At 45.6% G+C, this 23,663-nt stretch overlaps 2 protein-coding genes across 6 annotated transcripts; both read left to right on the forward strand.

The window, feature by feature from the left end:
- The first annotated feature begins 358 nt into the window (after positions 1 to 358).
- On the forward strand, positions 359 to 16,655 carry FANCE (FA complementation group E). 5 transcript variants are annotated; one of them, XR_006356233.1, is made up of 10 exons: positions 359 to 763; positions 7,885 to 8,509; positions 9,180 to 9,224; positions 9,520 to 9,579; positions 9,856 to 9,999; positions 10,286 to 10,409; positions 10,769 to 10,809; positions 13,854 to 13,920; positions 15,073 to 15,198; positions 15,475 to 15,599. XR_006356233.1 is itself a non-coding variant. In XM_044000055.1 (10 exons), exons 1-10 carry the CDS (start codon positions 486 to 488, stop codon positions 15,574 to 15,576), a joined length of 1,650 nt encoding a protein of 549 aa, XP_043855990.1. In that variant the 5' UTR covers positions 359 to 485; the 3' UTR covers positions 15,577 to 16,655. The 5 variants fall into 5 exon arrangements, 2 of the variants coding, with proteins under 2 accessions (XP_043855990.1, XP_043855991.1); XM_044000055.1 differs by having other exon boundaries at positions 10,731 to 10,809; positions 15,475 to 16,655; XR_006356232.1 differs by lacking the exon at positions 15,475 to 15,599 and having other exon boundaries at positions 10,731 to 10,809; positions 13,107 to 13,920; positions 15,073 to 15,142.
- Positions 16,656 to 19,583: 2,928 nt separating this feature from the next.
- RPL10A (ribosomal protein L10a) lies at positions 19,584 to 23,157 on the forward strand. Its single transcript, XM_043963243.1, has 6 exons — positions 19,584 to 19,703; positions 20,551 to 20,625; positions 20,920 to 21,000; positions 21,342 to 21,490; positions 22,100 to 22,272; positions 22,923 to 23,157. Exons 1-6 carry the CDS (start codon positions 19,699 to 19,701, stop codon positions 23,091 to 23,093), a joined length of 654 nt encoding a protein of 217 aa, XP_043819178.1. The 5' UTR covers positions 19,584 to 19,698; the 3' UTR covers positions 23,094 to 23,157.
- The last annotated feature ends 506 nt before the right edge of the window (positions 23,158 to 23,663 follow it).

Below are 23,663 nucleotides of genomic sequence, written 5' to 3' on the forward strand. Positions count from 1 at the left end.
CTACCCACTCCCGCCTCGCGCTGGTCCCGCCCATTAGGTTCCCCGCTCCTCTCGGAGGCTCCGCCCCTGGCTCGGCTTCTTGGAACCCTCCCGGACCACCAATCTCCACCAGGGCCCCGCCCCTAATCCTTTTGGTCCCGCCTCTTTCTCCCTGCTTCGCCTATTGGTCGCGAGTTTCGATTTACCTGTAGGCCCCGCCCTCTTGCCCTGATCTTGGCTCACCGCCTAGGCCTGGGAGCCACGCATGCGTAATAGCCCCACTCCACTATCTTTGAATCCCGCCCTTTCCTGCGTTATCTGGAGATGGGGGCGGGCCGAGGAGGCCGGAAAGGATTTGAGATTGGTACTCCCGCCTCGCGCTCCGCCACGCCCTGAGGCTGGTAAAGCCGGCTTCCCGCCCGTGCGGCTTGGGAGTCTCGTGACCCTTGACCCCTGACCTCAGGGTCTCAATGATCCTGGAGATCTAGCTTTTTTTCTCGAGCGTGATGCCCTCTCAGCCCCCAGGGGAGCTGGCCCGGCCGGGAGCTGACCCCGCTGGGCCGGCGGAGGGGTGGGTGGCGCGGTTGGGGGCCCGGCTGGAGCCCCCCGTCCTGCTCCTGTTGCAGCTGCTGCAGTCTGGGCCCGGCGGGGTGTTGGGGGCGCTCAGGGCCCTGCGGAGGCTCCGGGCTGGGGGCTCCGAGCGGCCCTTCTGCTGGGGCCTGTTCCTGGAGGCGCTGAGCCGAGAGGAGCCCGTGCTCGAGGGGCCCGACCGCCGCCTGGAGCTGTAAGTAGGGGAGGACCGGGCTCTCAATCAGGCGTCGTCTTCATCTGTCAAACTGTGGAGGGGGTTGATACACACACACCTCCCCATAGGGACGTCGTGGTGCAGAAAGTTCTTCGCAAACTTTAAACCATCTAGAAATGAGAGTTGCCATTATTCAATCCAGATCGCTCAGGGCCCAGCTCAGCTTCTCCAGTCATTAAGTCAACCGACATTTATTAAGTGCTCACTGTGTGCAAGGCACTGTGCCAGAAGCTGGAGATGTGTGCAAAGACAGGTGAAAACAGCCCCTGCCCTCAAGGCTTTCTCCAGAAGTAATCTCCAGATCGAGTATCTCTCTATACTTTATTGTATGTTTTCAACATATTCAAGTTTCACAAGCATTTTGTAGGTCCTGTTTTTAAGTGCAATGGTAGGGGGTGCTCAGGTCTCAAAGATAAAATAACCCCTAACTAAGTAATATGAAATGCATGCAAAGTAATTTTGGGGTAGCTCGTTCAAGAAAGTCTTCCTCTTGAGCTGACCCTTGTAGCAAGTCAGAAATAAAGGAGAGCATTCCAGGAATAGGGGAAAACCTGTCCAAAAGCATGGAGACTAGAGAGGGAGTATCCTATAGGGGAAAATGAGAAGCAGATCAGTTTGTCAGGAAGGAGGAGAATAATGTGAACTCAGTCTCTGAAGATGGATTGGAGCCAGATTGAGAAGGGCTTTAAATGCCAAGCAGAGAAGTTTGTGTTTTTGTTTTTTGTTGGCGGGGCAATGGTGATTAAGTGACTTGCCCAGGGTCACACAGCTAGTGTCAAGTGTCTGAGGCCGGATTTGAACTCATACTCCTGAATCCAGGGCGGGTGCTTTATCCACTGCACCACCTAGCCACCCCCGAAGTTTGTGTTTTATTCTAAGGTCTGAAGCTTTTTCGAGCAAGGGTGTGTGTGTCTGCAGCAGGGTAGAAGATGAATTGAAGAAGGTCAGAAACCAGTTAGGCTATTAACTAATAGTGGTCAGGGCAAAAGGTGATGAGGTCTTGAAGCAGGGTGGTGGCTTTGTCTATAGAGAGAAGAATTTGGATGTGAGGGATATAACTAATGTAAAATTAACAGTACTTGGCAACTGATTGGATATAGAGGGTGAGAGAGGTGACTCCCAGATTTTGAGATTTCAAATGTAGGTGATTAGACAATGATGGTATCTTTGACAGAAATAGGAAAGTATTGGATTCTTAGTGATGTTTCAGTTACTTGATATCAAAGAGATCTAGATTTGCAGTCAGAAAGCCTGGGTTCAAATTCTGACTTGGTCGCTTCCTATCTTTGATAACTTGAGTATTGACTTGAGTAAGTCATTAAACCTCTCTGGGCCTCAGTTTGTAAAATGAGAGGGGTTGCATTCAATGATGTCAGTGTTCCCTTCCAGTTTCAAATCATTAATAATCCAGTGAAGAGGGGTGGGAGAAGGAGAAGATAATGAGTTCTGTTTTCTACACGTTGAATTTGAGTGCCTGGTGGGTATTCAGGTGAGATGCCTGGTGACACTAGGGACTGGAATTCATAACAGGGATCCAGCTTCTTTGAGATGATCATTGAATCTGTGGGAGATGATAAACTCTCCAGAGAAACTGAGTGTAAAATTGGAAAAGAAAAAGTTCTGGGGAAAAAGCCCAAGGGAATGCCTGCTTATTTATTAGGTACCTCTAGTATACAAATCTCTGTGCTAGAGATTTGGGATACCAAGACTAGAACTATTTCTTTCCTTAAGGAGTTTGCTGTTTAAGAGGGTGGATAGGACATGTTCATAGATAAGCCTGATACAATGTGAGAGGAAGAGGAGTACCGAGCACTCTAAACAACTAGTTTTTAACCAAGCATGCATGAGATTATGACTAGATTTAAGGGGCTTTTAGAAGTTGAATAGGAAAAAAAATTACATCTTTATTTTCACTAATCTCCAACCAGGGCAGCTAGGTGGCCCAGTGGATAGAGTGCCAGGCCTCGAGTTAGGAAGACTCATCTTCCTGAGTTTAAATGTGGCCTCAGACACTTACTAGTTATGTGACCCTGGGCAAGTCACTTCACCCTATTGGCCTCCATTTTCTCATCTATAAAATGAGCCGGGGTGGCTAGGTGGCACAGTGGATAGATCACCAGCCCTGGATTCAGGAGGACTTGAGTTCAAATCCGGCCTCAGACACTTAACACATTTACTAGCTGTGTGACCCTGGGCAAGTCACTTAACCCTAATTGCCTCACCAAAATTAAAAACAAAAACAAAGAAAACAAAAAAAATGAGCCAGAGAAGGAAATGGCAAATCCCTCCAGTATCTTTGCCAAGAAAACCACAAATGGGGTCATGAAGAATCTGATGACTGAACATCAATATAATTGTTTGCACTGCACTTCCCTGTTAGAGCATGAGCTTCTTGAGAACAGGGACTGTCTTTTGCCTTTCTTTGTATCCTCAGCATTAAGCACAGTGCCTAGCACATAGTAGGAGCTTAATAATAAATGCTAGATGACTGAACCACTCACTGAATGAATATACAGGAAGTCCCTAATATAACCTTTTCTCTATGTCTTGTATTCATCCTTAAGGAGTGAAAAAGTTTGGAACTTTTGAAGAATCTGTAGGCCCAGGATTGGTGGAGGAGAATTCAATGCAATATACATTTATTAATCGCCTACTACATACCAGGCACTGGACTAAGCTGGGGATAAGAAAAAGAAAGTCAGGTCCTCAGGGAGTTTACAAGTTAATGGGAAAAGACACTCAAAAAGGAGATGTAAACATAAGAGCTTAGGGCAATTAAGAAAGGAGTGGGGTGGAAGGGAAGGACATGTGGTTAGGAGGATATCCAGATACTTAAGAATCTCTTCTACCATACTACCCAAGCTTTTTACTGTTATGCTAAGAGAAATCCTGCCATTTAGAAGTAAATGTCTGAAAAAATGCAAATTTTTGAATTCTGGGTCACTTGAGCAACAAGATCATGGACTCAACATTTTTTCTAACCCCTACAACCTCTCAGACCTCTCCAAAACAGAAGTTATGTGCCACAGATAAAAAAAATTTCAGTTGTTTCCAGAATCCAAAGGAAGGTTTAAAAAAATTCCCCAAACCTAAGAACTGACGCTTACTGACCTTAAGCTCACTCAAAACCTCTTTCCCACCTTCCACAGTACTGGCAGTGAAGCTGCACTAGCAGACCCAAAGACAGAACACAGGCTTATATCAAAACCTCTCTGTCCCCCTTCCCACTTTTGAATGCCATGGAGACCCTGGCTCCAGGCTCCAGTAGTTTGCTCAGGCCTTCATAGCTAACCTGGCCACAACTTTTCAGGAAGGAAAACCCACTGGGGGCTACAACCAAGAAGTATCAGTGTTGCAAAGTGCTGTACTAAAAAAACAGACTCTAAACTGCTGGTACTGGGTCAGAGAACTGAAGAAGAGAGGGAGTGGGACAGATCACCAGCACAAGACACTGTACATGTGGAGGCTGTGTAACACTCCACCAAGCCTGAAGGAAAGAACACAATACCCAGACTAATTCTGACCACACAAAAGTCTGTTGGGGCAGAAACCTAGGCTGGTGAGCTATGAATAGCCCAGTGGAAACCTTGAGATCCAGCCTCCACAAAAGCCACTGTCAGAGGGGAAGGAGTCAGGAAGTGAGTGATAAGGAAAATGAATAATGGATGATAAGGGGGCAGGGGGAGACTAAAAGTAGTAAAGATTTCAAGAAAAAGAATTCTCAAAGATCCTGAATATAAACAGATAAATCAACAGGAAAAATAGTAACAACAGAAGGAATTTTTGACTTCCAGATCTAGTAAATGAGTTCAGACATCTATAAATAAATAGTGTAAAATAAAGGAAAATGATCTAACACTTGATGAGTTAGAAGACCCTGTGAAATTTGAGGAAAACATGGAGCCACAACACACTGTAGTTGAGTGGTTTAAAAAAGAGATGAGAATTAATGACAGTAGAATTTATGACCTGAATAGCAAAAATAATGGGAATAGAAAAACTTGAATCCAAAATGGCAAACCTGATCAAAGGAAAAAAAGGACAATAGCTTGAGAATGCAGATACACAGAAGTGAAGGACAATCTAGAAGAGAAGCAAAAAACAAGAACATTAAAAGAAAATATGCTTACTGTGCAAGCAAAGCATATTGATCTTGAATGGATGCATAGAGACAATCTAAGGATCATAGGTGTTGTCAGGACAAAAAAAAATCTTAACCATAAAGAAGGAGTCATTAGAACAGAACTGCCCTGGGGCAGCTAGGTATCGCAGTGGATAGAGCACTGGCCCTGGAGTCAGGAGTACCTGAGTTCAAATCCGGCTTAAAGACACTTGACACTTACTAGCTGTGTGACTCTGGGCAAGTCACTTAACCCTCATTGCCCCGCAAAAAAAAAAAAAAAAAGAACAGAACTGCCCAGAAGTTCTGAACATAGAAAATAAAATTCCAATCAAAAGATTTTACAGATTGTCTCCCAGAAAAAACTCAAGACTCTAAGACATGTAGTGGTTAAATTTAATAATTCAATTCAGAAACAAGTTCTTCAAGCCATCAAGAGGAAGCCCTTCAAATACAAGGGAAAGGACATTCAAATAATGCAAGACTATTTTGCACCCACTAGAAGAAGGAAGGAATGGAATGACCTGTTGTGAAGAACAGTAGAGCCCAGGGTGACCCATGTTGCAAGTGTGAACCTAACCATAAAGGACAAAAGAAGGAATTCAATAATAAAGAAGAATGTGAAACATTTTAGAAAGAAAACCAGAACTGAAGAGATTATTTGCTTCTCAGACAACCTAAACAACAAAAATGCAGGAGGAGCAAATACAACAGGCAAAGACAGCAATAGCAGCAGAGTGACCACTGAAGGACCAGTAAAAGACAAGGAGACTGGAATGAAAGTTTAAAAAAAAAAAGCAAACTTTTAAGACAGCTAAGAGCCCTCAGTCATTCATACATTAATGTTAGTAATTTTTAATCCAATTGCTCTTCTTTTCATAAAAGCCCAATGAAATATAATTGAGGAAACTGAGACAAACCAGTTAAGTGACTTGCTCAGGGGTCACACAGCTAGTTTCTGAGGCTAGATTTAGGTAGGAAGGGAAATAGAATAATTATGCCATCTAATGCTTTGGGAGTGGGTGGGTGGTAGGCCTGGATGAGATAAAGAGTAGAAGAGCAAGCCTTGGAGCTGGGAAAGAAGATTTGGTACTAGAATGGGGATAGGGGTACAGAAGGAGATGGAAGAAAGCCAACGATCTTGGATTTATTAATTTTATATTTATATTGTAGATATAATGGGACTTGTCTCTCCCATTAGAACATAAGTACCTCAATAGAATGGATCGTTTCATTTTTCGTACTTGTGTCTCTAGCACCTGGCATATAGTAAGAGATTAATAAATGTGTGCCTTCCATTGGGCTAATCCAGCTAACCCTGAAAAGGCACAATAGTCTCTTGTTTGTTGTGGTTTTTTGTTTTTTTGTTTTTGGGTTTTTTTTGGGGTGGCAATGAGGGTTAAGTGACTTGCCCAGGGTCACACAGCTAGAATGTGTAAAGTGTCTGAGGTTGGATTTGAACTCAGGTCCTCCTGAATCCAGGGCCAATACCTTATCTACTGCACCACCTAGCTGCCCCTGGCACAATAGTCTCTTGCTCCTCTTTTTCTTGCCTACCTTGGCCCCCTGCCCCTAGAACCCAGTCCAGGCTTATCCTGTATGTCGTTCTATTCCTCTATGGGCCTTTTTGGGTAGGTAACCAAGGAATCTACCATTTATAATGCTTTATAATTTATGATTCTTTAGGAATATGTGTTCTGAGTTCCAGATAACCAACAGTGAGACAGACTTTTAGAATACAACCTATTTGTGAAGGGGACAGCTTATTAGCTGTGTTATAATGACATGTGTATACTTTTCCCCATTAGGTAGTAAGTTAGGAGTCCTTGTGTGAGAAAGGGCAGGGACGCTGCTTTAGAATTCTTTCTGGGGGCAGCTAGAAGGCGCAGTGGATAGAGCACTGGCCCTGGAGTCAGGAGGACATGAGTTCAAATTTGGCCTCAGACACTGGCTGTGTGACCCTGGGGAAGTCACTTAACCCCAATTGCCTCACTAAAAAAAAAAAAAAAAAGAATTCTTTCTGGGGGCAACTAGGTGGTGCAGTGGATAAAGCACTGGCCCTGGATTCAAGAGGACCTGAGTTCAAATGTGACCTCAGACACTTGACATTTACTAGCTGTGTGACCCTGGGCAAATCACTTAACCATTGTTGCCCTGCAAAAAAATTTAAAAAACAAAATAAAATAAATAGAATTCTTTCTGTCTGTCTTGGTACCTTGAACACAATGGGTGTTCAATAAATCTTTGTCAAATGATGGTTGAGGGAATCTCATTCCTTTCCCTTCTCTTATAGTGATTTCTCTAGATTCTATTCTCTGGGCACCTCAGCCCACCAGTTACCTTGTTTTCCTCAAATTCCACAGGGTCTTCTAACTCATCAAGTGTTAGATCATTTTCCTTTATTTTACACTATTTATTCATAGATGTCTGAACTCATTTACTAGATCTGGAGATCAAAAATTCCTTCTGTTGTTACTATTTTTCCTGTTGATTTATCTGTTTATATTTATATTGAGAATTCTTTTTCTTGAAATCTTTGCTACTTTTAGTCTCCCCCTGCCCCCTTATCATCCATTCTTCTTCTTTTTTTTTTTTAGTGAGGCAATTGGGGTTGAGTGGCTTGCCCAGGGTCACACAGCTAGTAAGTGTTGTATCTGAGGCTGGATTTGAACTCAGGTACTCCTGACTCCAGGGCCGGTGCTCTATCCACTGTGCCACCTAGCTGCCCCATTTATTCATTTTCCTTATCACTCACTTCCTGACTCCTTCCCCTCTGACTGTGGCTTTTGTGGAGGCTGGATCTCAAGATTTCTTAGTCTCCTCTTCCACTGGGCAATTCATAGCTCACCAGCCTAGGTTTCTGCCCCAACAGACTTTTGTGTGGTCAGAATTAGTCTGGGTATTGTGTTCTTTCTGCACCTTTTGTGATCCCTTGTTTGGTGTGATGCCCTCACTGCCTCCTCTCCCCTCTGCTACCTAGGAAGCCACTGTTGCTACAGTTGCCCCAGCTGTGCCAACGGAACCTTTTGTCCTTGCTGTTAGCTGTACGTACTGAGCTTCCTAAAAGTGGACTCCTCCTTGTACTCCAGACAGCCAAACAGGACCCTAACCTGGATGCCTGGCTTCGGGCCCTGGGGATATTGCTTCAGAGGGAACTGACTACAGATGAGGTCATCAAGGAGGCCTCCCCACTGACAGAAGGGTGCCAGGAACGGCTCCAAAGCCTTTGTGGACGTGTAGGCAGAGGATTGAGGCCAAGCTATCCTTTGGACCTAAGGGAGACTGAGTACATGGGCACTCAGCGTCCTGGCAAACGGAGGAAGGAGCCTGAAGCCGAGCCTGAGGGTTCTGAGAGAGAAGTGCTCCCTAAGCGACTGCGATCCCTGGAAGGGAAAAGAGAGAAAGAAGGGGAGCAGCAGCAGCAGCAGCAGGTGCAGGAGAGGGTCGCAGAGGAACAGGAATCCCCTGTGTGTGGAGGCAGAACATCACCCCGAAGAACTGAGGGCAGCAGTGACCAGCCTGTTCTGGAAGCAGCAAGCAGCCGTGCTAATGACAGACAGCAGGAGAAGCTGGTTGAGGTTCTGGAGTTACCTAAAGCCATCCAGGTGCTAGGGCTGGGGCTTCAGGTGTTGACTGGAATGAGGAGTCAGGGATGGACAAGTTGTGGGAGGCCGTGGGCAGATTGTTTAGAGGAGGCCAGGAGAAATGAGGGAGTCTCTAGAGATACCTGGGACCGTAGATCTAGCACTGGAAAGCTTGTCAGAGGCCATCTAGTCCAGTCCTCTCATTTTTACTCATAAGGAAACAGGCCCTGAGAGATTAAGTGACCTGGGTAGTCATGCGTAGTAGCAGAGCTAGGACCTCATCCCAACTCCTTGACTCTAAAATGAGTTCTGCTTCCATCATTTCTCACTGTGTGTGTTTATACCTGCCCAGGGCATCTCTAAAAGCCTGGGGGTCACATCCCAGGCACCACCTTCAGGTACATGAAATAGGAGAAGCATCGGCCCATTTGCACATCCTTTACTTCCTAGACTGTGAGGGGTTTTCTTACTGTTTTAAATGACCTCTCTCAATAGGTCATTGTTTCTCGATTTGTTCTCTTTTGATTGTTCTTTTCCCCTGTCTCACTGGTCCAAGGCCTCTCCCAAGAGTGTATGTTTAATAATTGATGGAGAAAAGAGAGTCTCTGGGGCACTTGGAGCTTGATCTGGGGGTTGCCCAAGGAAGGGCGGTAGGAACAGAAGAGAATCAAGTCTGTACTCTCTTTCTCAGGACAAGGTGCCCCAAATACTAGAGCTGCTGGAAACTGAATGGGAGGTGAGTGTTTGCTCTCATGGTCATTGGACTCCCCAAACTACAAATCAGATCGGTCAAGGGCATGAAGTCCTAGGGAACTGGAGGAAATATAAGATTCTGAAGACAGCCACTGGAACAGAAAGCCCTGAATCCAAGAATCCAGGAGAATGGGACTCTCACCACTCTATGACCTTGGGCAAGGCACTTCCCCTTTGGTTATCTCTTCTTCCTCTTTCAAATGAGGGATTAGAATAAACTATTTTGAAGATCTCTTCTGTACTAACATTCTATAATGCTGTAATCCTTCTTCCCCTAGGGCCTAGAGGGAACCCCACCCCTTGAGTTGCAGTTCCTCCATGAGTGCAGCCCCAGCCAGGTGAGCAGGAAAGCCTTGGGATTTGTCTTGTCTGTCTCTCCTCTGGTACTCTGACCCTTTCCAGGCCTTAGTTTGCTCATCTGTTGTGGGAGGATCAAATAAGTGGGACTGGAAGGCACTTGCAGTTTCTCCTTGGGCTCTGCTTCTGATTCACTAGGTGGGAGTGGGCAGTTCTTTCAGTCTTGCCTTGTGGGATGTTCTGCTGAGGTTGCACCTAAACCTTGGGCTGATCTCCTTCTGTATCACTCTCTGCCCTCTACCGGCCCACTGCCCCAGCTGGAGAACCTTTGCTCACGGCTGCAGCTCTCTGGGCTCTCGGACACAGCCCTCCTGCAGTTCTGTCACCGGCTCCTGGCGCTCTCCCCGGACCTCAGCTGTAGCAGCGCTACCATCCTTACTAGGAACCTTTTTCTTGAACAGGTACGTGCTGGGGACTGAGGGTGTTTGGAGAAATGTGGGTTTTTGCAGGGAGAGATTTGGCACATGGTAGAAAAGTAATGACTAGTCTCACTGCTTCTCTCCCACTTCATTGAGAAGGATGGTTTTGTTTGCCTGGCTTCCTGTCACCACAGTCCCGTGTCCCAGCTTGGGTCCCTCCACGACCACCTTCCCCTCATCATCAAAGGAACTTAAAGATGGGTGCTGGACATGGAGTTTCTCCAGTATCCTTTCTCTTCTTTCTTCCCGTGTCTCTCCTTCCTCTCAGGTTCTTTCCCTGACAACTTCAGCCTCTCGTCTGCTCAGAGCTGCCATAACTGCATTCTGTGCCAAGTATCCTCACCCAGTCTGCAGAGGTCTCCTCATTCCAGTGTTACAGGCCACAGGCACAGGTTGGTCAACCCTCCTCAGGGTTAGCTTCATCCTTGTGCACAAAGAAAGAGTACCCTAAGCCCAGGCAGACCAACCCGGCTTCTGTGTCTTTTCGCTCCCGATCTGGCCCATGGACTATCTCTGACTCCAGAAGAGGGCTGGTAGTGGGTCAGCAAGCTCCCTTTGGTTTATTGATTAAGCCCCAATGTTCGTGTTTCCTGCCCTTCCCCCACTGCCCTGCCTTCTGTCATGGCCTTCCCAGGACTGCCCAGGGATCCTTTTCTCCTCACTCCTTCATTGCCACCAGCATCCAAATCCCCTTTTTCTTCCTCCACCCCCAGGCCCCACACAGACAGAGCTTCTTTGTTGCCTGCTGCAGGGGGACACTCTGGAGTCAGACTTGCTGGTGCAACTGCTAAAGTAAGCAAGCCTTCCTCCCTGCTTCTCCTCACCTGAGGGTGAGTGGCACTTGGGACCCTGGGACGTGTCACTAGTGCATCTAGAAGTATAGACCCTAAGAGGTTTTCCATTCCAGCCTCTCATTATATTATGAGGAAACCAAGGGCCAGGGGAATGATGAGATTTGCCCCAAATGCCTCAGGTAATAACAGCCAAGATTCGAACAGGACCTTTAACCCTATTCCCATGTTCTTGCTACTCATCGAGGAGCAACAGATCCCATTTCCTGTTTCCTAGATATGATGTGGTTGGCACTGACTTTGGGTTTCTGCCCATTTCTGCTACCCAGCTGAAGCCATTAGTGTCCCCTTCAAAGCGTGGCTGTGTTGTGTGTGCATTGAGTACCTCCCTTGCACACAATCCCATGCTAGCTCCTGTTGGAAGGGCTGAGGAGAAGTAAAAGACGTCACCCCTGTCCTCAGAGGGGCTTGGTTTGATAGATAAGACGCATACATACATGAAAAATGAGAGAACAAGGTAGCATTAAATATTACAGCACTACATGCTGATATTGTGAAGGGCTAAACTGTACCGAATGGTATTTAGAGGATGGGCATAGGATACAGCATACATTGTACAATGCTGACTGCAAGTGCAAAAGGAACAAAGGGGTTTTTTGCTTCCTACTTTACTTCTTGAGTATTGCACATTTCTGTTTGTCATTTGTCTTATGTAATATTTTAAATTATTTTTTACCAAATGCAATTTCCCATAGATAGCATGTCAGAGAACACTGAGCATATAAATAAACATCAGCTTTCAAGATGAGGAGTCTAAGCACAAATCCCTGTTGGTTTTCCTGGAGTACACACAGCATGCTTCTATGCACCCTTTTTTTGTTTGTTTTTGGTTTTGTTTTTTGTTTGTTTTGTTTCGTTTTTTCTTTTCTTTTTTTTTTTTGGTGAGGCAATTGGGGTTAAGTGACTTGCTCAAGGTCACACAGCTAGTAAGTGTTAAATGTCTGAGGACGGATTTGAACTCAGGTTCTCCTGACTCCAGGGCCAGTGCTCTATCCACTGCGCCACCTAGCTGTCCCTCGTTTTTTCTTTTTTTTAAAAATTTATTTATTTAGAATTTTCCCTAAGTTACGTGTATAAACAAATTTTCACGTTGATTTTTTTTTTGGGGGGGGGGTGAGGCAATTGGGATTGACTTGCCTAGGGTCACACAGCTAATAAGTGTTAAGTGTCTGAGGTCGGATTTGAACTCGGGTCCTCCCGACTCCAGGGCCGGTACTCTATCCACTGCACCATTGCTAGCTGCCCCTCACATTGATTTTTAAAACTTTCTGTTCCAAATTCTCTTCCTCCCACCCTCCCTTAAGAACTCAAGCAATTCAATATAAATTATACATGTGCAATAATGTAAAACATTAGCACATTAGTTAGGTTGTAAAGGAAAACAGACCAAAAAAAACTTTAGAAAGAGGAACTAACAAAAAAAAATTATACTTCGATCTGTATTTAGATCTTATCAGTTCTTTCTCTGTAGATGAATTGCATTTTTCACAAGTCCTTCTGATAGCATCCTGCTCATCATTTCTTATAGCACAACAGTATTCCATCCTAATCTCATCCCACAATTTGTTCAGCCATTCCCCAATGGATGGGCATCACCCCAATTTTGTTTTTTGTTTGGGTTTTTTTTTGCAGATTGAAGCATATTTTAAAAATTTAATATTTTTTGTGTTTTTTTCCCTTTTGTTCTTTATTTCTTTCACAAGTATCTTTCACATGATAATACATATATAACCTATATCAAATTGCCTACATTTTTCAGAGGAGGGTTCAAGAGGGAGCGAGTAAGAAAAAAATGGATCTCAAAATCTTGTAAAAATGAATTCTAGGGGGCAGCTAGGTGGTGCAGTGGACAAACCACCGGCCCTGGACTCAAGAGTACCCAAGTTCAAATCCAACCTCAGACACTTGACACCTACCAGCTGCATCACCCCAATTTTGAATTCAACTTTTTAAAAATCTCTTTTAGGATACCAACCTAGTAGTGGTATTGCTAGGTCAAAGGGTATGCATGGTTTTCTGGCCCTTATGCACCTTTTTTTTTTTTTTAAGTCAGGCAATTGGGGTTAAGTGACTTGCCCAGGGTCACACAGCTAGTAAGTGTTAAGTGTCTGAGGCCGGATTTGAACTCAGGTACTCCTGACTCCAGGGCCGGTGCTCTATCCACTGCGCCACCTAGCTGCCCCCTTATGCACCTTTTAAAAACAGATTTTTAAAAGGCCTAGAACTCTTGCTTTTCAGAAGACAATATCATGGTAGATGCTCAGCCCTCAAAATGTATACCCTAGCAAAAAGAAGATGCTTGTTGAAGATTGGCTTCCATCAGCATCATCAGGCTGGGCTCCTCTTCAACAGGAAATCCTTGGTGATCAATTAATTTTGTTCCCTCTGCTCCCTTTCCTGACTCTTTATCCCAACATTCTATGTCCTCAGCACTTTTATTATTCACTTTCTACACTTTCCATGTAGAACCATTTGTGGGTTTTGGTCAGTATTCCTGGCTCACTTAGGAGACTCTCACAGAGATGCAGGCCCTTCAGGGGACACAGGTAAGGCACACAGATAATGTAGAGCTGGGCCCAGGCTCCTCATCCAGGCCCTCCCCCTCATTTTGCAGATGAAGAAATTGAAGCCAGAGGAATGGGGGACACAAGGTCACATAGGCCATTAAGTAGCCCAGGTCGGGTGAGAAGCCAACTCTGCCGATGTCAGACCCCATGGTCTTTCTTCTCCATGGTGTGTTCCTAGAGAGCAGGAACTGTGCCCAAGTTCAGGGGGCTGCAGCGGGGTCACTCAGGACAGCCTCTGGATCTTCTGGCTGCTGATCGAAGGGCTTTTCTTGCTTCTTCCCCTTCATTTCCCTCTTCCTTCTGCCCCTGAGATCCTGCTTTTGTTGGGTGGAAAGAATATGGCGGACCAGGAGCCAGGGGGAAGAGTTGTTCCCTCCCCTCCTTCCCTTGCCCCTTACCTAGGACCTCTCCTCTGCAGACAAATCTTGGAGTTGCCCTGGAGAGAGGAGACCTTCACAGTGATGCAGTCCATTCTAGGGCGGCAGGTAAAGGCTCCAGGAGGAGTAAATTGGGCACCAGAGATTGGGTGACTTACATGGGTAGTAAGTGACCAAATTGGGGTTTGGCCCCAGGCCCTCTACTGCAAATCCGGCAGTGTTTCTAGCATGCCACACTGCCTGGCTGGGGAGCTGGGAGTAGTCAGTCAACAAACACCTAGGAACAGCTTACTGTGTGCTGCGCATTATGCCAAATGCCAGGGATACATCCAGGGAAAGGGAACAAGCGCTTAAAGCAAAGCTTCTTTAACTGGGGGTCAAGACCCCATATGGGGTCATGTAACCAAATGTGGGGGTTGTGAAAAATTTGCCAACAGTAAAAGATTATGTTTTGTATACCTAAATACCTGGGGTCATGTAAAGATTTCTCAGGTGAAAAGGGGTCGTGAGTAGAAAGAGTTCAAGAATCCCTGGGTTATAAAACATCTAACGTGCCAGACGCTGCGGGGACAGCCTCGCAATTATTTTCCCATTTGATCCCCTTAACAGCCCTGGGAGGTATATGCTGGTACTGCCCCCATTTTCCATAGTTTCGTAGAAACATGGGAGCTTGCGTTCCCATGAAGGAGGCCACGTGTAAGTAAGTAGGTACATACATGATATAGGTAGAAGGTGATTTTTGTGGGGGAGAACTAGGAAAGGCTCTGACTCGGGGTTCCAGGCTTTCTTTCTGGCCCCTGGCATGCTCTGAGCACAGTTCTTTGTTTGTGGCTGTGGTAGCTTTTTCTCCATCGAGCCAGGGTATAGCTTCTCCGCTAGGTCTGGTTGACAGCAGTTCATTCATATTTATATATATTATGTTATATAATGGTTCATATTTATTTGGTGCTTTTCAGTTAAAAAGTGCTTCCCATCCATTCATCTCACCTGATCTTCACAACAGCCTTGTGAGGTAGATGGTGCAGCTATTGGCAATCTTATTTTACCGATGAGGAAGTTGAGACTGAGAGAGCAGTGAAGTAATAATCCGGGGTCATTCAGTGGAAGAAGCAGAATTCTAACTCTGGTCCTGACTCTAAATCTGCTCTGTTCACAGCACCTACAGGAAGGGGGTGGGGATGTGTCGTCAGAAAGTGCCCCACCTTCACCATTATCCCATATTCACCTCCTCCATATTCTCCGCTCCTTCCCCAAACACAGGTGGACCTGTCCCCAGAGAACTTCAGTGTCTTAGTGCAGAGGTTGTCTCGTGAAGGCTTGGCTGCTGCTGACTCTGTGGGCTATGCCAAACTGGTCCTGACAGTGGTAACAAAGTACCAAGATCAGGTGAGGTTTTCGGTTGGGGTGGGGGCTGAGAGGGGAGGTTTGACTCAGGAATTCCTACTGTTTGGGCAGTTGGGTAAACCTGACCATGCCTTGTTTTCCCACTTGGCATAAGAGTGAAGTTGGGTTACTCAGGGATGGCTTCTTAGCCTTCTTTCCCCCTGACCCAAGTCTGTCTTCCTCCTGTCCTTATAAATCCAGGCTTTCTGGTATGGGAGGTGGGGAGGGGAAGGATGGATTTAACCAGAACCCTGAACTGCCCCTCTTCCTGCCTCCAAGATCGTAGAGGCCCACAAAATCTGCCTTGCTTCTGCCATTGAGTTCAGCACCACCTTCCTGAAAAAGCCTCTGCAGGCTGCCCTAAGACGTTCGACCTCTTGAGCAGCCTCCCCCACCATCTTCCTGAAGAACATCTACCTCAGCCTTAGCCTGCCTTCGCTGCCCACTCTCCAGCAACCAGAGAGCTGCCTTTTGACTGCTCACCCCCGTGGCTACTCCAGAATGTTGTGAGGTCAGCTCGGATCATCTTCTCCTGTGGCACAAATGATGGGTCCGGGAGGATGGAGAAGGAAGAAATGGAAACTAAAGATAGAGACTAACTTTGTGTATGTGTGTGGAGGGGTGTTCTTACTGACTCACGGAAGTTAGAGTTGTTTCAGTACCCCGAGATGTCTGCTACTGTAGAGTTCCCCAGTTGTTACTTGTGTCTTGGGGGAAGGAGTCCCAAAGAGAAGCTCAGGGTTGTTGTGTTTTTTTAAATCTTACTTAATTTTTAAACATCGCCTACATTTCCCCATATATGCTTCCTTCCTACTCCTCCCTGATAGCCATCCCTTTTTTTTTTTTTCCTACGGGGCAATGGGGGTTAAGTGACTTGCCCAGGGTCACACAGCTAGTAAGTGTCAAGTGTCTGAGGCCGGATTTGAACTCAGGTACTCCTGAATCCAGGGCCGGTGCTTTATCCACTGCGCCACCTAGCCGCCCCATAGCCATCCCTTTTAACACAGAATGACAAAGAGGAAAAAAACCTAGTTCAGCAAAACCGTCCAAGACACCTAGTCCAACATTACCTGTGGTTTTCCATACCCCTATTTCTGCAAAGAAGGGAGGGAAATTCATTTCTCATCTCTAATTTAGAGGCAAGCTTGGTCCTTTTAATTTTACTCAGTTTCTGTTGTTTTGTTGTTTTTGTTTCCATTTAAATTGTTGTAGCCATTGTTGTGTTTCCTTGGTCCTGCTTAACTTTGTATCAGTTAATATAGCTTTTTGCATCCTTCTCTGTATTCATCACATTCCATCACCTTCATGAATCACAACTTGTTTAGCTGTTCATCAGTGGGCACCTAATTTGTATCAAGTTATATGCTACTATAAAAAGTGATATAAATATAATGAATTTGGTGTATATGAGGCCTTTCTTTTTATCAATGACTTCCTTTTTTTTTAGCAACAAACATTTATTTAATTACATGTAAGGGTAGTTTTCAACATTCATTTTTATAAGATTTAGAGTTCCAAACTTTTCTCTCTCCCTCCCTCCCTTTCCTCCCACCTCCACAAGACCACAACCAGGTTATATATGTACAATCCACAAGTGCTCTTTTTTTTTTTTTTTTAGTGAGGCAATTGGGGTTAAGTGACTTGCCAAGGGTCACACAGTTAGTAAGTGTTAAGTATCTGAGGCCGGCTTTGAACTCAGGTACTCCTGACTCCAGGGCCAGTGCTCTATCCACTGCGCCACCTAGCTGCCCCAACAAGTGCTCTTTTTATCAGTTCTTTCTATGGGGGTGGATAGTAAGCTTCCTCATTAGTCCCTTGGGATTGTCTTGGATCATTGCATTGCTGAGAGTAGTCAAGTCATTCACAATTGCTCATTGAACACTACTGCTGTCACTATGTACAATGTCCTCCCAACTCTGCTCACTTCACTATACATCGATGTTCATGAGTCTTTCCAGGTTTTTCTGGGATCATCCTGTTTGTCATTTCCTGTAGCACAAGACCATTCCACCACAATCATATAGCACAGCTTCTTCTGTCATTCCTCAGTTGATGGACATTCCCTTGATTCTCAATTCTTAGCCACCACAAAGAGTTACTATAAAGATTTTTTGTACAAATTTTTCCCCTTTTCTCTTTTTCGTGATTACTATTGTTAACTGTTTCTCTTCCATCCTATTCCCTTCCCCATGATATTTATTCTATTATCCATCTTCTTTCATCCTATCCCTCTTCAAAAGTGATTTGCTTCTGTCCGTCCCCTCCCCCAATTTGCCCTTCCTTCTTTTGCCCTTCTCTCTTTATCCCCTTCCCCTCCTATTTTCCTGCAGGGTTAGAGAGATTACTCTACCCAATTGAGTGTATCACTGACTTTCTTATGGTATATTTCTGTTCTTATGAATCCAGGATAGCTGGTATGGGAGGTGGGGAGGGGAAGAATTATTGGACCAGAGACCTGAACTGTGTCTCTTGCATGCCCAGTGGTGGGGTTTTTGTTGTTTTTTTGTGGGGCAATGAGGGAAGTGATTTGCCCAGGGTCACACACACAGCTAGTAAGTGTGTCAGTATCTGAACTCGGGTCCTCCTGAATCCAGGGCTGCTGCTTTATCCACTGTACCACCTAGCTGCCCCGAGTGGTTTTCTTTTTAATTTTTTTTGTTTATTCTGAACTTAAATATCAAATGAGGTGATCATTTCTGAATATCAGTAGTATTAAACTCAAACAGAAATGGGGCTCACTAAAGCATATATAAGGACACCCTTGCAGACCTCATATTGAGGTAGAAAACCATGTTAATATTATCTAGTTTTATTGTATTGTTATTTGTATTGTTAACTATTTCCCACTTCCATTTTAATCTGGTTTCAGCATACTCTAGAGTGTTGTGGGCCACTGCTATATACAAAGCAGATCAGATAATGAGATTGTACTTGAATCTGTCAATCAATCAATCAGTCAGTCTCAACAAATCAGGGCTTGATTTATTGTTGATTATTCTAGAATTCAGAAAATGTAAGTATATATTTATATACACTTTTATAATTTAACATTGACTTTTAAAAAAATTTTCAGTTTTGAATTCTTTCCTTTCCCCCGCATTGAGAGGGCAAGAGCTGTGATATCAATGTAAACCATGTTCATGTAGCAAAAGAAAAGAAAAAGAGTGAAAAAAGTATGCTTTGAACTGCATTCAGACTCCATCAGTTCTTTCTCTGGATGTGAAGAGCATTTTTCATCATAAGCCCTTCAGAATTGTCTTAGATCATTTTATGGCTGAGAATAGCTAAGTCATTCACAGTTGATCATCTTACAATATTGCCATTACTATGTACTATGATCTGGTTCTCCTCACTTCACTTTGTTCATATCTCTTCCCAACCCCAAATTGTCTCTTTAGATATTTATAGCCCCAGTCAAAAATATTTCTACAGCCCCTGCATCCGGGCACTTAAAAAAAATTTTTTTATGGATGTTCTTTTTTTTCTTCAGGACAGTGAGGGCTAAGTGACTTGTCCCGGGTCACACAGCTAGTAAGTGTCAAGTGTCTGAGGTCAGATTTGAACTCAGGTCCTTCTGAATCCAGGGCGGGAGCTCTAAGCACTGTGCCACCTAACTGCTCCTTAAAAATTGTCATGTCCCTGGGCAGCTAGGTGGCACAGTGGATAAAGCACCCGCCCTGGATTCAGAAGGACCTGAGTTCAAATTCGACCTCAGACACTTGACACTTACTAGCTGTGTGACCCGGGGCAAGTCACTTAACCCTCATTGCCCTGCAAAAAAAAGAAAAGAAAGAAAAATGACTGCTTACTTTAAATAAGCGAAGCGAAGCTCAGTGAAAATTAGCTCTGTCGTAAAAATTGTCATGTCCCACTGACTCCTCCCTAATTCCCTACAGAATTTTCTTTTGTAACAAAATAGAGTAGTGCAAAATAAGCAGGCTGGACGAGTCTGAAAACACGTGACTCAATTCCGCCCCCTAAATTCACCACTTTTCTACTCCGAGTCGGGGGGGTGGGGTTTGGGGGAAAGTTGGTGCTCATGATTGGTCACTGTATTAACTAGTTTTAACTTCTCTTAATGTTGTTTTGCATGCATATATAGACTGCTTTCCTGGCATTTATTTCTCCCAAGCTCCTCCAGCTAGCACCCTCCATAGAATCAAGTTTGGGGTACCCCCGCTCCAGTACTGCACCCCGAGCCAGGTGCCTATCCTTTAATAGCAGAGAGAGATGGGCACTAGAGCGTCATTTGTTCACTCAGCATGGTTGGGGAGTGAGGAGGGCGGGGGAAGGGAGGAGAGAGGAAGAAACAATACGCGTGCGCATCTTCCTCTTCTTGGCTCCTCCCCACTTCCTCTTGGTCTTGGCACGTTTCGCCTAAAGCCTCTATTGGGGGCGTGTACAGCTAAAAGCTAGAAGTGGTTCTCGCGAGATCTGAGATAATACTTGAACGCCTGCAACGAGATTTTTGTTCTTTTCCCGACTTGTGACCAGTGAGCGACCATGAGGTAAGTTTCTTCTTGCCGGTAACTAGGCCGCGTTTGCATCCGCGTCCATCAAGACCTCATATAGCTGAACTTCATCCAGAGGGCCTTGAGGGGACTTCACAGATGCAATCCAGTCTCCCTGCCGGATATTTCCAACTCCTGCCCAGGCCAGGGGACTCATTAGACCCCCGTAGTGCCGCGGCGGTTAGTGCGTGTGAAGGCCAAGCCTTGGCTTTAGAACGTGGCCCGGGGACGGAACATTCCCGGGAGCACGCGGGCCCCGCGCGCCTTCGGGCCGGCGGGTAGTGGCGTCCACGTGGCAAGCCCCCACTCCCTTCCCGAGGCTGCCGGCAGCCTCCCGGGCCAGCCCGGCCAAACCTCGGGGTGCTTTAAAGGAACTCGTAAAGTTTTTTTCCCGGCCTGACGCTCTTTTCCCCGCCGTCCAGCGCACATATTGCTGCCGCTGCTTGTAATCCGACCCTTCCTCGGCCCGAGTGCCGAGTTCCAGCTTCCCTTCCCCATCCTGGGTGTTGCATTAGGAATTTCACTCCTTCCCGGGCCCCAGTTTGCTCATTAGTGGAGCAGCCGGCGTTTATGCAGCAGTTTTTTGCGTTTTCAGGAGTGAATGATTGATGCAAGCTAATTGGGGGTGGGCTATTTAAAAAGGTCGGGCTGTTGTCTTTTTGAGATTTTTTTTTTAATATATTAGTTTGTAGTTTGCCCTCCCCATACTGGGACGTAAACTCTATTAGGGTTATGGCCACGGTGTTTTGGACCAAATTAATTGCAGTGGTAAAGAACCCGACTCAGTGGGGCTTGAAAGTTATGTCAACCTCATATAACCCCTTTTTTCTCTTCGACTCTGCAGCAGCAAAGTCTCTCGAGACACTCTCTACGAAGCTGTGCGAGAGGTCCTGCATGGAAACCAGCGCAAACGCAGAAAGTAAGTACCCCGTTTTCTTCAGTTAGGGTGGCTGGGTGGTATAGTGGATAGAGAGCATCAAGTCCAGCTTATGACACTTTAATAGCTGTGTGAGTCTGGACAGGTCGCTTAACCTGTTTGCCTCAGTTTCCTTGTCTGTAAAATGGGATGATAATTAGTATCTACCACCTAAGGTAGTTGTGAGGGTCAAATGAGATTAATTCTAAAGTGCCCTAGCACATAGAGTGCTATATAAACATTAGCTATTGTTATCTTCTGGTTAGCACTAATCTAATTTTTGTTCACTTTCTTAAGGTTTTTGGAAACTGTGGAGCTGCAGATCAGTCTGAAGAACTATGATCCCCAAAAGGACAAACGTTTCTCAGGCACCGTCAGGTTGGCACCGTTTTGACCACACCCAGCCCTCAGTCTGTCCCTGACTCCATCCTCTGATGAGGAAGGGGAGTCATGGGCAGCACTGACTCGCCAGGGTAGTTCAGACCCCCCTGCTCCAGGCAGGTGAGGCTGAACGGACCCCCACCCTGGGTCTTAAAACATCAGGGGAGGCGAGGGGAGGCCTTGGCCAAACCCGCCGGCTAGTTTGAGAAGCCAGACTAGCTGCTGGTGGATGTGAATTCAGGATCCTGGGTAAGGCTTCCCTGGCCATGGTCCCAGGCTTCTCCCTGTTTTTTCTGAAGGCTTAGGGTTACCCATGATCTATCCATTGTCCCTTTCAGGCTCAAGTCCACACCCCGACCTAAATTTTCTGTGTGTGTCCTGGGAGACCAGCAGCACTGCGATGAGGCCAAGGCTGTAGAGATCCCCCACATGGATATTGAGGCCCTGAAGAAGTTGAATAAGAACAAGAAATTGGTCAAGAAGCTGGGTGTGTGAAGTGGGCATGTTTGGGACCTCAAGGACAGTCTGGGGGGGGTGTCTTGGCTGTGCTGTCAAAGGGTGTGGGTGTAAATATCAAATGTAGGCTGCATGGGTGGTGCATCATAAAGTACAGAAAGTAGAATTGGAAGGCCTGGCTTCCGATGGTTGGACTAAATGATCTTAAAGTTTTCTTCCAGTTGTAATACTTTGTGCTCACTGCTTTTAAGGAGTTTGTCCTGTAGTTGGGGGAACTAAAGTTCGAGAAACCATTAAACCTGTGTTTCTATCACCTTTTAGTATTTAACAGTGATGGTCATTGCCAAATATCTAATGCCAAGTTTTATACCTATTCAAAGGGAACTTTTAAGAAGGGAGGAGCACCCTTATTGTTTCAGCCCTGAGAATGGGTTACCTTGGAAAGTCTTGGGCCGTGGGGCTGTCGTTTTCTTGGGTAGACTAAATGTTCTGCTTGCTTGCACATGGGCTGGTTGGTCCTTGTTAGTTAGCCCAGCCTCCATCATTCCCTAGCTATGGGGTTCCACGGCCCTTTGTGGGAAGTAGAAGCAAGTTGTGCTGCTGGCCTAATGTTTCTCCCAAACCACGGCTTTCTCAATAGCTAAAAAGTATGATGCCTTTTTGGCCTCCGAGTCCCTGATCAAACAGATCCCTCGAATCCTGGGCCCTGGTCTGAACAAAGCTGGCAAATTTCCATCTCTGCTCACCCACAATGAGAATATGGTGGCAAAGGTTGATGAGGTTAAATCTACTATAAAGTTCCAGATGAAGAAGGTATGGGGAAAGTAGCCCAGCTACTCTGGTTAGGGATGTTTCCTCTCCTTTGGGAATAGAGGTGGGAGAGAACAAGAGGGTGGAGGAGGGGTGCCCTGTCATTTAAACACCTAATAGGTTTCCAGCACTGAGATCATGGAAACAAGGCAATGCCCACCACCTGGGAGCTTGCCTTTCTCTAAAGGAGGGGATGAATTTTCAGGAGTAGATAAATGGACAAAGTTATTTTGTAGTGTTTATTAAACTTGGTGACCCTTGAAAGGAGCTAGGGATTTGAAGAGGGAGCCTTGCAGCCTAAGGCAAAGAGGGCCCCACTTGGGGTTGTGGGTGCTGGGGAATTGGCATGGGAGGGTAGGCTGGAGCAGAGCCCAGCTGGGTGGGGTGGCAGAATCCCAGGCAAGAATAGGGTCGTGCCTTGACCTCGCTTGATGCTTGCTGGCAAACACATCAGCAATTAGAAACAACTAGTGGGAATCAGAAGTTAGTTTTTATTTCCCCTTCTCCATAGACACTATCCAGAGCTTGGGAGTAGCCTTGGTTCTTGAGTTTTAAGTTAGCGGGACCTCTTGTGTGTCAGCTGATTTCCTCCCCCCAATTAGTTGTCAGATTCATTGACATCACCAACTCACTCCAGTTCTCCTCTGACTTAGGTGCTGTGTCTGGCGGTGGCTGTTGGCCACGTGAAGATGACAGATGATGAGCTTGTCTACAACATCCATCTGGCTGTCAATTTCCTGGTTTCTCTGCTAAAGAAAAACTGGCAGAACGTGAGGGCATTGTATATCAAGAGCACCATGGGCAAGCCTCAGCGGCTTTATTAAATCAGCATGGTGTTAATGTCGGAAACTGCTAATGACTTAATAAATGGCGGAAGCTGCTAATGAATGGTTGTGGCCTCTATTCTGGGGGGTGCATGCAGGAAGTGGTTGGGGTAGGTTGGGGGGCCAAAATAGACAATAGTAGACACAGGCTTCAAGTCAGGGTGAGAATGTTGTCTATACAAGTTATCTTGCCATTGTTCACTCCAAGCATGACTGGAAAAGGAATAGAATGACCTAAGGCCCCTCCCATTTCTGAAATCTTTTGTCCTCTCCTGGTAGGGTGGAAGATATGCTTCAGGGAGACCTCTTTTCTCCTAAGGTGTTTGTAACTCAGGATTTTTTGGTTTGCCCTCCATGATGCATGTAGATTTCTTAAATGAGTCCCCACATAATTGGTCACATCTGTTCACAGCATTGGTCGCGGGGCATACAGTGCCTCAAATATATTTTGAAGTAAGAATAATTCCACTTTAACATAAGCTGTTACTATGTGGACAATGATCATAGGACATACCCTTCAGAAATTGGGGGGGGGTAGGTGGGGGATGAAAACTAAGGCTACTATAATTG

The sequence above is a fragment of the Dromiciops gliroides genome, chromosome 4 (genome assembly GCF_019393635.1).
Source record: "Dromiciops gliroides isolate mDroGli1 chromosome 4, mDroGli1.pri, whole genome shotgun sequence".
Lineage (NCBI taxonomy): Eukaryota > Metazoa > Chordata > Mammalia > Microbiotheria > Microbiotheriidae > Dromiciops > Dromiciops gliroides.

Bases quoted from the DNA above. Each gene is read 5' to 3' on its own strand.
- FANCE (XM_044000055.1), top strand. From the start codon at position 486: ATGCCCTCTCAGCCCCCAGGGGAGCTGGCCCGGCCGGGAGCTGACCCC. The intron at 10,000-10,285 runs GTACGTGCTGGG...CCTTCCTCTCAG, and splicing joins GGAACCTTTTTCTTGAACAG to GTTCTTTCCCTGACAACTTC. The intron at 10,410-10,730 runs GTTGGTCAACCC...CTCCACCCCCAG, and splicing joins GTTACAGGCCACAGGCACAG to GCCCCACACAGACAGAGCTT.
- RPL10A (XM_043963243.1), top strand. The intron at 20,626-20,919 runs GTAAGTACCCCG...CACTTTCTTAAG, and splicing joins AACCAGCGCAAACGCAGAAA to GTTTTTGGAAACTGTGGAGC. The intron at 21,491-22,099 runs GTGTGTGAAGTG...CTTTCTCAATAG, and splicing joins GAAATTGGTCAAGAAGCTGG to CTAAAAAGTATGATGCCTTT.